General features: G+C 41.3%; 1 protein-coding gene and 1 long non-coding RNA gene across 3 annotated transcripts; one reads left to right on the top strand and one right to left on the bottom strand.

Annotated features, from left to right (window-relative positions):
• The first annotated feature begins 3,005 nt into the window (after positions 1-3,005).
• LOC130087403 (uncharacterized) lies at positions 3,006-4,090 on the top strand. Its single transcript, XR_008807366.1, has 2 exons — positions 3,006-3,132; positions 3,917-4,090. It is a non-coding gene; the product is annotated as an uncharacterized LOC130087403 (long non-coding RNA).
• Positions 4,091-7,358: 3,268 nt separating this feature from the next.
• gpr61l (G protein-coupled receptor 61-like) lies at positions 7,359-10,700 on the bottom strand. Of its 2 annotated transcripts, XM_056253750.1 has the most exons (3): positions 10,556-10,700; positions 10,264-10,479; positions 7,359-8,859 (listed from the first exon to the last, which is right to left on the bottom strand). In XM_056253750.1, exon 3 carries the CDS (start codon positions 8,768-8,770, stop codon positions 7,484-7,486), a length of 1,287 nt encoding a protein of 428 aa, XP_056109725.1. In that variant the 5' UTR covers positions 8,771-8,859; positions 10,264-10,479; positions 10,556-10,700; the 3' UTR covers positions 7,359-7,483. The 2 variants fall into 2 exon arrangements, with proteins under 2 accessions (XP_056109725.1, XP_056109724.1); XM_056253749.1 differs by having other exon boundaries at positions 10,264-10,700.
• Positions 10,701-12,264: the final 1,564 nt, after the last annotated feature.

Below are 12,264 nucleotides of genomic sequence, written 5' to 3'. Positions count from 1 at the left end.
ATGTCAGTGGCGCTGCGTAGGTCCTTAAACGCCTCAGGATCGGGTCCAGACTCGTCCATACTGCAGAGAAGTTTGGCTTGAAACACCTGGAGGACAGCCATAGAGTGAAGCGCTGATGCAGCTTGGCCGGCGGCGGCGTATGCGCGACCGGCGAGAGCTGAAGTAGACCGGCAAGGCTTCGAGGGATGAGAAGCTTTAGCTTTCCATCCAGCGTTGGAGGGTGGACACAGATGATTGGCCACAGCCTCCTCGAGGGGCGGAGTCCCCTCATAGCCTCTTTCTTTCGCGCCGTCCACAGAGGAGAGCGACAAAGAAAAAGAAGGCTTCAGGCGAGCGGAGTGCGGGGCTTTCCACGACTTCGTGAGTTCGTCGTGAACTTCCGGGAAGAAGGGGGAGGGTCTTTGTCGAGGGGCCTGTCGGCGCCCCTGCAGGAACCACTCGTCCAGTCGGCTGCGGGCGGGTTCTTCCGGGTAAGACCAATCGAGCCCGAGGTCTTCCACGGCCTTAGAGAGAATGCGGACGATCTCCGAGTCCATGCTGGAGCCCGCGCTCGTGCCCGCTGATGTCGATGGAGCGGGGTCGAAGGACGAGCCCGGCCAGTCGTCGGATGCAGCATCACAGGAAAAACTGTCATCCTTATCATCGTCATCCCCTGGCGCGCCAAACGAGATGAGCCCCATCGCTCCGCTGGAGGGGTGCTGGTCCGCCTGTGTGAACTGGACTGGCGGCGGGGAGTCTTCGGGTGGTGGTGAAGCACGCGGGGATTGGCCCGGCGTGACATCACTGCAAACCGTGTGCTCCGGCGGCCTCTGTGAGCGGCGTTTTTTCTTTCGCGGCTCGACTAGAGGAGACGGCAGCACGGAAGATGTGGACTCTTTCGCGGTGAAAACGGCGAAGCGAGCGCGCAGCTCGGTGAGGCCCAGGGCGTCACACTCGGGACATCCGCCTCGAGTGAGGGCAGCCTCTGCGTGGTCCGGTCCCAGGCAGCGGGCGCAGATGATGTGACGATCCCCGTCCTGAAGAGGGCCTCGACACGAGGCGCAGGAAGGCATTTAAAACAACGCCTTGTAAAATTTTCTCTTTTAGAAAAGTGTCGCGGGGGCGAACACTGATAGCTTTGAAAGGATATAGATGATGCGCGCCGGATGGCTTAGCAGAAGGGATCGAAGGCGGCTGAAGGCGCCGGCGTCCTCGAAGCAGTCCTGCTGTAGGCTTGTCGACGGCGGCGGCGAAAAGACTCCAACAAATCCGGAGGATCCAGCGAAGAGAAGGTTCTTTGCTGAAGGAGATTAAATCTAAAGAACTCAGACGACGGGGCGCCCAATATATAGCCCTTAGCCACGCCCATCTTGGCGGGCTCTGACGCGCGTTGGCGCGAAGCACGCTCATTGGAAGCGGGTTCAGAGTCGCCCCGTCATTGGTTCGTGCAAGTTGCCGCAGCACAGCCAATGACCGAGCTGCCTCACTCATTGCTGTATGCTGTGCAGCTGCAATGCGTTTTACATAAAGACTTCAATATTTCTCGAGAAAAGGAGTTTTCCCATAGCGTAAGCTTACGCAATAAGAGGAACCTCTCGAAAGGGAAGTGAAATTTGGCACTGGGATATCAAGCAAAACTAAGCGTGAGAATGGGAGATGATTTGTCTGCAGATCAATGCAGCATTCCCGCTTGTGTCGCGGACCCCGGACGACTGCGAGAGGCGGTGGTATGCGCTACATTCCTTTGTGAATAAGTCTTAGTGAGTTACGAGTCCTCTCGACTTCTTTTAAGCTGTCCCAGACTTAGGTGCTACTTTTAGGGCTAAAATGCTTCGTGAATTACTCTTAGTGAAAAAAATTAGGAGCCCTAAAGTTAGGAGTGACACGCCCATTATTTTTAGGAGTTGCTCCTAAATTCGCCAGTTAGGAGCTACTTTTAGCCTTAAAATTCTTTGTGAATACGGCCCCTGGCTTCTGGATATGAAGGATTCAAGTCTATTCTGCCATAGGGTTGTGTATGAATCAGAATTGAATTTAGTCTTCATTTCATGTGAGTGTATGATTCTTCAATGTTAAACTTTTTTTTTTTAAATGTGTAACAAAAAACAGTGCACTTAAAGGGATAGTTCATCCTAAAATGAAAATGAAGTGATCATTTACTCACCCTTGTGTTGTTCTAAGGTCATATGCCCTTCTTTCTTTTATGGAAAACAAAAGGTGATTTTTTTTAAATGTCCCACTCGCACTCGTCCATAGAATGGCAGCGTATAGCGACCAGCATTAAGCTTTTTAAAAATGATGCAAAAGTATCCCTCAATGATCCCATATAACACGTGTTGTATATTAAGTGATCTGGTGGTATTTACAATAGGGTTTAGTGAAAAACAAACCAACATTTAATGTATTATTTAACAAAATTCTTGTTCTAGTTTAAATATTTTTAGATGCTTCTTTATGAAGCATATGAATTCACTATTTCAATTAATCTATCAGCAATAAAATGAGTAAGTTTAGCACTATATGCACTCTTTTGTTATTTCCATTAAAACAATGAAAAACATCGTACACAACTGCAATCATGTGGATTCCCATGGTGCATTGATGTCAAAAAGGCAATCATGATCATGACATGAAAACCCCCTTGTGTCACTAAATTGATATAATAAACTCTAATCCAACTATCTTAAGTGGATTTCAGAAGCAGGATTTAGAGCGCTATGTTCCAACACTCACACCTGCCCCTCCAGCTGTTACTGCAGTTATCATTCTATCCCAGATTTACCCCACCCAAAATCCTGGTTTGAACCAGCATATTCAAACAAATTTGTGTCCCTACTGCTCAGTTGTTACGTGGCACATGCAAACCAACACATTTTAGACCTCTGTCCTTATTTCATAAACAAATTAGTTAAATATTAATAGAGTTGTTCCGATTCCGATACTAGTATCGGAAATGCCGCCGATACCAATAAAAATTCTGGCATCGGTATCGGCGAGTACTTCAATCCGCGTACCGATCCGATACCATTTTCTTAAAGGGGGGGTTTACTGCTTTTTTTCTTTGCATGATTGTGTTTATGGGGTGCAATGTAACATGTATTCGTGGTTTTTCTTTTTTTAAAAGTCTTATTTTTCATAAATTTCACCTTTATTGTAAGCCTCTTTCTCCTCTGTCATTTGAACGACCGGTTGACTTCCTGATTCTATGAAACCACTCCCTCAGAAACAGGCAGTGGGCTCAGATTGGTTAGTTTGGGCCGGTGTGTTGTAATTGGCTAAACTGCGTAGCGCACGTTGTCCGGAACCGTCACGCCCCTTACCTTTACGGGCGTGAGTTTCATGTGCTCCGGTTAATGTAAATAATGGTGTCGATACTGCCGTATCAGTTTGAGCCCGAATTAGACCCAGAAAGCGGCGATGAAGAGTCAAACAGAACCTCCCCAAACACGGCTGTTACAAAACGTTTCTGAATGGTACGTTTTTGAATTATTATTATTCTATTCTTCTATTATTACATAAGAAGTTTGATACCCTGTTATACTTGAAAATGCTACTGCTGCTTGTTAGCTTTTTGAGATATGTTTTTATCTTGATTAAACATTTAATACAAATGATTACATGAGTAATACAGTTTTTAGCAATAGTTTCTTGTGGAATCCGGCATTGAATTGTTGGAGATTCTGGAAGCTGTCTTCAGTGAAATGTGCCGCACAAAGAGCTAAATTACGATTGTAATTGTCAGAAACATTATCAAACATAAATTTTAGCCATTGTTGACGAACTACAGCGTCCGTAGGAAGCCCGAACACAGAAGACCTAACAGCTGGATGAAAATAACACACTTTCGACGGCATGGCTAGCTCTCCCCTGTAACTCTTCCTCTTCGGCAAAGCCGCAGAAATATGGCCATGCCCTTTATTGCGTATTCCGGAGGGAGGGTTGATGCAAATGTATGGGTTAGTGACGTCTAAAACCCAGCTGTAGTCCCAATCGAGTCGTTTTTGTAGGCATTTACACTTCCTGATTTTTAAAAGACGATATCTCTGCTTACATTGAACTTTCAGCGCTGCAACTTTGCAGATACTGTTCATGCACCAACAGCAACATTACACACTATTTAAAATGAAAAAAGTGAAATCGCAATCAACCACCCCTTTAAACAATAATAACTAGTTATGCACGCTAGCTTTGCGTAACGCTGCAAATCGGAGCTCAATTCTTCTTCGCTGCTCTAAACAGTGGTTGCTTGTGGCAACACAGGAAGTCGTGCTGTTGCCACACAAGCAACCACTGTTAAGAGCAGCGAAGAAGAAAACGCGCGCGCGCCCTGCAGTGTGTCCGCTGTTTAGCAGTATTTCAGACTGGACAACCAGGTAGTAAAACATTCTAACTATAAGTAACTTTGCAACTACATGTCAACTAACTGTCATTAGAGTATTAGTAGACTGTCTGCTTAATATCTGCTAACACTTTATTTTGATGGTCCATCAATATTCTACTGACTATAAGTAACTTGGCAACAAGTCAACTTATTCTACTAACCCAAACCCTAACACCTAACCATAACCTAACCTAACAGTCTACTAATACTCTAATGAGAGTTAGTTGACAACATGTAGTTGCAAAGTTACTCATAGTTAGTAGAATGTCTAAAATGGACTATCGAAATAAAGTGGAACCGAGTACGGTAACACTTTATTTTAAGGTGCTTGTAATAAGCAGTAATTAACAGTTAATAAGACACTTATAAGACCTAATAAGATGCATATAAGATGCATATAAGCATTAACTACTTCATATAAGGGTTAATTAAAGGTCTAGGCCCTGAAGAGATCAGGGAAACTACTCCCTCTTGGGAAGGTCAATTTTTAAGTGACTGGGAGTTTGTGTTACCATTTATGTTTGTTCGGCTGTTCTAAAAGTGCAATGTATTGATACTTGAGAAATGTATTATTTAATTAAATTTATTTATTATCATTAGTTAATGCTTATATGCATCTTATAAGGTCTTATAAGTGTCTTATTAACTGTTAATTACTGCTTATTACAAGCACCTTAAAATAAAGTGTTACCTAATTAACATATCAATTAAATAAATAATATTTTAAAAATCATGATATGACAACTTCACATTTTTGTGCTTCAACTTACGTTTCTATTACAACATATGGGCAACTGTTACCCACACGATGTTTAAGCAGTTCTTAATCGCTTTATTATTGTCCATCGTGGAGGGGGTTGGGGTTTTCTGCTGATCATCTGACTATGATTCCCCCCCTCTTTAATCATTTTCCTTTAATCTTCACCTTAACATGTCTAAATCCTTTCAGGTTCTATTTTTGCCTGGCCTTGTTTTGATCAACAGGGACACTCAAGTTTATGAATCCCTAATCATGCCACATGTACCTGCCTCCCGCTACCCCCCCCCCCCCCCCCCACCACCCCCCACCCCCCCCCCACCCCCTCTCCCCCCCTCTCTCTCTCTGCCCTCCCCCTCTGTTTCTGACTCTCTCGCTCCTCATGCATGGCTCATGGTCTTATTGTTAGAAAAGACAGATCAGGTCACTCTCTGTTGAATCACTGATGAGAAAGGCCTGTTTTGAAGCAGATACTAATCCGCAGTAAGGATACCTCATGCTAGCTTCTGAGAATATGTTTTCATTCTGTCTTTTCCTTCACACTAGTTAGTGCAGTGACTATCTTCATAATGACTCCAAAAGGCATAGATCATAAATCTGTCTCATTTCATGTCTGAACCTTCCATGTTCATGTCATATTTCACCCTAAAATGACCACTGAGAATAAAGGGGATTACAAAAAAACTCACAAGTAAACATTACAACATTTATTACAGTAATTTCTTGTTTATTTAGGGGTGAAATGTGACCTGAAACACTTTTATTAGTAGATGCAGCAAACGGGCCTGCCGTGTTTACTAACTAAAGAACAGAATATACTGTACAGCCCAAGTTACATAATTAAAACAAATTCAACACCTAGTGTGCAATATGAACAGGTAAAGAGGTCATTGTTGCTGTTTGCTGAGGACAAACAAGCTGGCTCCTCATATTTGCCCTCTGTTTGTTAAAATTGTACACTAAAAGGCAAAAGACCATAAAATTGCATGTTATCTCATTCTGTGCACTTGCATTGCAAGGTAATGATTTCTAGTATTGCTCTCAAAGGTTACATTAAAAGCCTACATCTCAAACTATAGGTAATTTCGTCCAGCATAAAACGGTTATTATAGTGCAGCTTATAAAGAGAGCTAGCCTGAAACCCTTTATTTCAGCCAATCTGCTAGGACAATACTCAAAGGTGCCTTGTTGCTATGCAAGTCCCTGTCTCATCACATTTCCATGGTTACAGGGCAACAAGGAATTAGCAGTGAACATCAGAGCTCCCTCAGATACACGTTTTTTCCTGAACGAAAACTGAATTGGTGATGGAGTGAGAAACTTCTTAATATACAATACAGTGGCCTTAGAGTGAGGCATTAAATCACATTATTTCAAATGTAAGAAACATGTTTTATTTTCATAGAGAGAAAAAAATATACATTAATATTAATGACTATTTGTGTCATCAATATAGTGGCAGCACACACAATTAACAGCCATAAATTAAATAATGGTACTTATTGAGTACGAGCGTTGATATTATGAAATGAATCTCAATTAACTCAACATTTTAACAGATGGAAATAAATCAACATGTAACAAAAGGAATTTGATATTTAATCTTGTCATGAATACTTACTATTGCCACTGATCAATAGGAACCATGACAACAAATTATGGATAAATAGATTACACTAGTCCAAAGATCATTTAGATCTGAATTTGCATGGATTTAAAGGGTTAGTTCACCCAAAAATGAAAATTCTATCATCATTTACTCACGTTCATGTCTTTCCAAAACTTTCGTTCATCTTCAGAACACAAATGAAGATATTTTTAATAAAATCTGAGCAATTTCTGTCTCTCCATTGACAACATACGTAATAAAACGTTCAGTGAGATTGTAAAACTAATCCATATGAATTGAGCGGTTTAGTCTAAATTTTCTGAAGAGACACGTTCGCTTAATGATGGACAGATTGAATTTAGGCTTTTATTCACAAATAAATATTCATCAACTCACACATCAGTTAAGATAAACAGAAGCTCAAGCATGTTCGCTTGAGGTGCGAGAACCAATGAGGTTCATTCTCGTGTGTTACGCATCACATTTAAACTTCAGCAAGAACCGATGAGGTTCATTCTTGTGTGTTAAAGCTCTCAAATTTCATCAAAAAGATCTTCATTCTGAAGATGAATGAAAATCTTATGTGTTTGGAACAACATGAGCGTGAATAATTAATGAATTTTCAAGAATTTTCATTTTTGGGTGAACTAACCCTTAAATATAAAATTAGTCATGCACATATAATGCTCTTCTTAATAAAAACAAAAATTCAAAAGTCATGACCTTTATTCATACAAGTACTCCCACATTTTCCAAGTCATTCCTCAGGGATCTGGCCAGGTAACCTGGCACCCTGATCCACAGTATCCCTCGGACTAGAATTGCCACAACTGGGTCTGGTGGTCTCAGCCGTGCTGCTGGTCCTTTGCAGAAACTGAAGAAAGTTTTCATGGATGGAACCTTCGTGACTTGAGGCTCGAAGTTCAACAGGTCTACTGGCGCAACATTTTCTCAGTTTTATCAGTTCCTCGCGGATCTGTCGGTTCAGAAGGCCGTAGAAGAATGGATTCACAGCGAACGAGGAATACGCTAGCCAAGTGACGGCTTCTTCGATGTCCCCTGGGCTCTGAAGCGGAGTGGTGATGGACATGTAAAGGTGGAAACTGAAGTACGGGAGCCAGCAGATAAGAAACTGGCCCACAATGACAACCAGGGTGATAGCAGCCTTTCCGCCACCAAAAACTCTCTCAGGAGACAATCTCTGGGGCAGGCTGCGGGTGGTGGTGATGATAGTGGTCTGGCTGTTGATGGAATCCGAGCGACGCTTAGCTTGGTTGGCCGCCCAGCTGGGCAGTGGTACGTGCTGACGGGCAGCTGTTCGTGCGACTTTGTATACATTGCAATATACTGCAAAAATCACAACAGCAGGGACCAAGAAGCAAAGCACGCTGAAGAGAATAGCAAAAACCTTCCTGAGGCGACTGTGGCTCCAGTGTAAAGAGCAATGGGCCGCTGCGATGGAGCTCTGGTTCCCATACGCTGGCCAACCGAGAAGCGTAACCAAAGCCAACAGGATGGATTTGACCCAAATGAAGACCATAACCCCAAGTGCAAGGTTTAGAGTCATCTTTACCTCGTATCGCATAGGATGAACAATATAGTAGTAGCGTTCAATACTGATCGCAGTCACGGTAAGAATAGAGGCACAGATGAGGAACACGTTTAAAAAGATGTACACCTGGCACTCCAGAACGGTAAACGCTACAGTGCTAAAGAACGGAGAACTAGACACTATCCCGAGAGGCATCAACAATATAGCACAAAGCAAGTCAACTGCACAAAGATGACAAACAAACACATATTTTTTCATGTGAGGAGCTCGGGCAATGGCCACCATGACTCCGCTGTTGCCCAATAGTGCTGCCAGGTTAAGGGTCACCATGCAAAACAACCCAACAAGATCCTTAATCTGGGATTCCGAGTGGATGACCTCCTCCATGCTGGGAGGGGTAGGCTTGGTTGTGATCCACTGGCCGGACGTGTCATTTGGAGTTGTGTGATTGGTCAGGAGACCCAGCATCAGACCTGGCACAGCTTTCTCCATACTTCACCGGCTCGAGATAGAACCAGGCTTCTCCATGTGTAAATGTTGTTTTCTCTTCAGTTTGTCTAGTGTTTGTGTTGAAACCATCTCTGAGAAGAAACGAGCAGATCTATAAATACTGTATTTCATGGGATGTCATGTCACAGAGCAAAGTTTATAGATACTTATATAGAGATAGATTTACATTTGCATACATTTAACAGACATGTTTGTCAAAAATGTGACTTACAAATATAAATATAAAATATATTAATTTATTTTGAATATATTAATAATATTTTATATTTGTAAGTCATATTTTAATAAAAGCAATTGCTTTTATATTGATAAAAGCAATGGTTGTGGAAAGAACTATTGTAAGCTGTAAGCTGTAAATTGTTACAAATAAAAAAAAAATATATATCAACAAATCGCATAGATAGATAGATAGATAGATAGATAGATAGATAGATAGATAGATAGATAGATAGATAGATAGATAGATAGATAGATAGATAGATAGATAGATACAGATGCTGATGCTGATGTTGATGTATATGTAGAAATTCTTTTTTTATTAATATATGAAAAAAATGTCAATATCAAAGTGACTCTGTGTAGCTTTCAAACAAAATATATATAAAAAAACGTTTTTTTGAAACCCTAAAGTTGTAAAAAAAAGGTGAATATTATGCCATGATTTAGTGCAAAGGGTCATTAAAAGGATTGGTGACTGTTTCATACCCATAATGATTAGTTATGTAAATCTGCAACGCCTCCATCACTCATCATTCAGTGAGAGAGAGCAAAATTCCCTTTCATGTCAAACTAAACATGCAATTATTATCAGAACACTAAAGCTGTTATTACATACACGCACTAAACACTTGAGTCCAAATGGAAAGGAAATTCCCTCATACAATGTTAATGAATAAATCCTGAGTGCATATTGGTAATCATTTCTCCAAGAAAGTACAGATCATTCCCAGAATCACAGTGTCAATTTCCTTTTACTTCAGTCTTCATGGAAAATCTCATCTATTATTTTTTTCCCAACCCACTTACCAGGTCTCTCTATATGCTAATGAGGGCAGAACAACATCCTGTCCTTTCTTGTTGGCAACTGACAGATTGCTTTCACCCAACAGGAACATGTTTTTTTGCACAAATGGGTTGTTGACCGTCAGAGATCAATGAAGTTGGAGGAATACATTACTGTTGTTATTGTTGTTTTTTTGTCAGTGGGAGTCACACATGAGTCATACCTGATTGTGTGCCTTGGCCTCCCCACAACACCCACCTATACTCGCTGACCCGTCCCCTCCCCCGACCCACAGACACCACCGCCCCAGGAACTTTTACCCACTTCGCTAGAAATTCAAAAACACATTTTCCACTAAATTAAAATGAATGACCTACTGTCATGTCAGGTTGTGTTCCGCTGTTCTGACTTATACCCACATGTTGCCCTGACACATAACATTAGAGAAAGAAGACAATGTGAGTTTTCTCACCTGTCAATGTCTGGGACGTAGATTTTTCTTTGATCCTCCAATCAGATTTGAACATCTGGACGTATTTACACATGTGTAGAAACTTCTGCAGACATCAAAACAAGTGCAGTGCAAGCCCACAGGAGGCCGCTCGACATCTCAGGTGAGTTCAGTGGAGAGCAACCAGAGTGGATCATGATCCATCAAAAAGTATTATCATCCAGGAAAGCCCCGGCTCTAAGAAGCAAAGTTCATATAGGTTTCCCTTTCCATCTAAAAAAACCCAGGTGAAGCAGAAAGGATATGGTCCCACCTGCTCTTCCTGTTTCCAGTAGTGTTGATCAGGATTCACACCACTTAGGCCGGTGTCCGTCAGGATGCTCTTCCTCAGTGTCCGGTGCTGTGAAGGGCTGTGACTGTCACACATTGTATCTCTGTGATTTTTTTTCTTCCTCTTTCAAACAGACACATACTCCTCTGTCCTCCAGTGTGGCAGTCATCCCCTGGGTCCTACTGCACACCATTAAACTAAAAGATATTTTAATGGTCCATTGTAGCTCGACCAAGTCATTTTTGTCACTTGTAAGGATATTTTTCAAATATATGGGAAGTTCACACAAAAAATAAAAATGCATCATATTATAAATAATTTCTTTGCATATCTTTTTTTTTTATTCATGTGCCCTCGTAATCTTTAATCAAAATAATTCCCCTCCCTCTTGCATCAACTTCTCTTCTCTTCTTTGATGGCGTTTACTGGTGCGATGGCGGGACAACCTGTCACTCACATTACATCACAGCAATAGAAAACCAATTCCGAATGGACAAAATCAAGCCCTACATTTTTTTTTAGAAGTCATTTCACTCAGATATAGGTCACAATAGGGGAAAAAAGACTACGACAACTTCCGTTTCATGCAGAATTTAAATATTGCCTTGTGATACCCAGCAAATTATTATTCTGGAAGATATCCTGGACCATTCAAAGATACCAGATGTTTGGAAGTTTAGCAATGAAAAGTTGTTTGCCTAGGTTTTTGAAAATGGATAACAACATAATTCATTATATTTTATATTATTTTGTAATTATCATTTGTACTTCATTGAGTTTCTCATACATAAAGGTCTGAAAAATCTCAAAGCAGAACGATTTTCTTAACATTTCTTCAATTGGTAGCTGCTTGTTATTCCATTTGTTGTGGAGACAAGTTGCCCAAAAAACACACTAATAAAAAAAACGACTATTTAAAACCGGAGATGCACATATTTGTAAAATATGAGGTAAACACAATGTAGACAAATAATTACATAAACTTAGTTTAGACAAAAGTTCATGTATGCTTACTAGAAATTGAGATTTATGTGTTAAAATGCTGAAGAGGCTTTTAAATGCAGACATGTCTACCTGTATAGTAGTGTGCATACAACAACAAAAAATCAGAATTTGTGTATTATACAATATAATATAATTGTGTATTACATTTTATTAAAACATTGTTTGACAATGAACAGGGGTTGGACAATGAAACGGCAACACTGGACAATCTTCACTGATTTTACATTCCATCAGTAAGAGCAGAATGTGAAGGTTGAATTAGCAGAGCAGTAGCAGCTGAACATAAAATATTGCAATCCACACAACATAATGGGAGACATATAAGACTTCACAAGAGGACAAATTGTTGGTGCACATCTCGCTGGCTCATCTGTGACAGCAAGTCTTTGTGGTGCATCCAGAGCTATAATATCCAGGGTAACGCCAGCATACCACCCACCATGTAGGACAAACCACATCCAACAGGACAGGGGTAACTGTCGACGCAAGAGGAAGCTGTCTGAAAGGGATATCCAGGTACTACCCGAGTTGTATCCAAAAAACATAAAACCACAGCTGCCCTGCAGAATTTAACGCGGCTCTCCTGTTTCCACCTTAAATTGTTCGTCGGGAGCTCCACAAAGTCAATATTCATGGTCGGGCTGCTATAGCCAAGCCTTTGGTCACTCGTGCCAATGCCAAATGTC

This window comes from Rhinichthys klamathensis, unplaced genomic scaffold, assembly GCF_029890125.1.
Source record: "Rhinichthys klamathensis goyatoka isolate OS25496 unplaced genomic scaffold, OSU_Roscu_1.1 h1tg000109l_1, whole genome shotgun sequence".
Taxonomy (NCBI): domain Eukaryota; kingdom Metazoa; phylum Chordata; class Actinopteri; order Cypriniformes; family Leuciscidae; genus Rhinichthys; species Rhinichthys klamathensis.
Note: the sequence above shows the minus strand (reverse complement) of the source record. Positions and strands in the feature narration are given on the sequence as shown.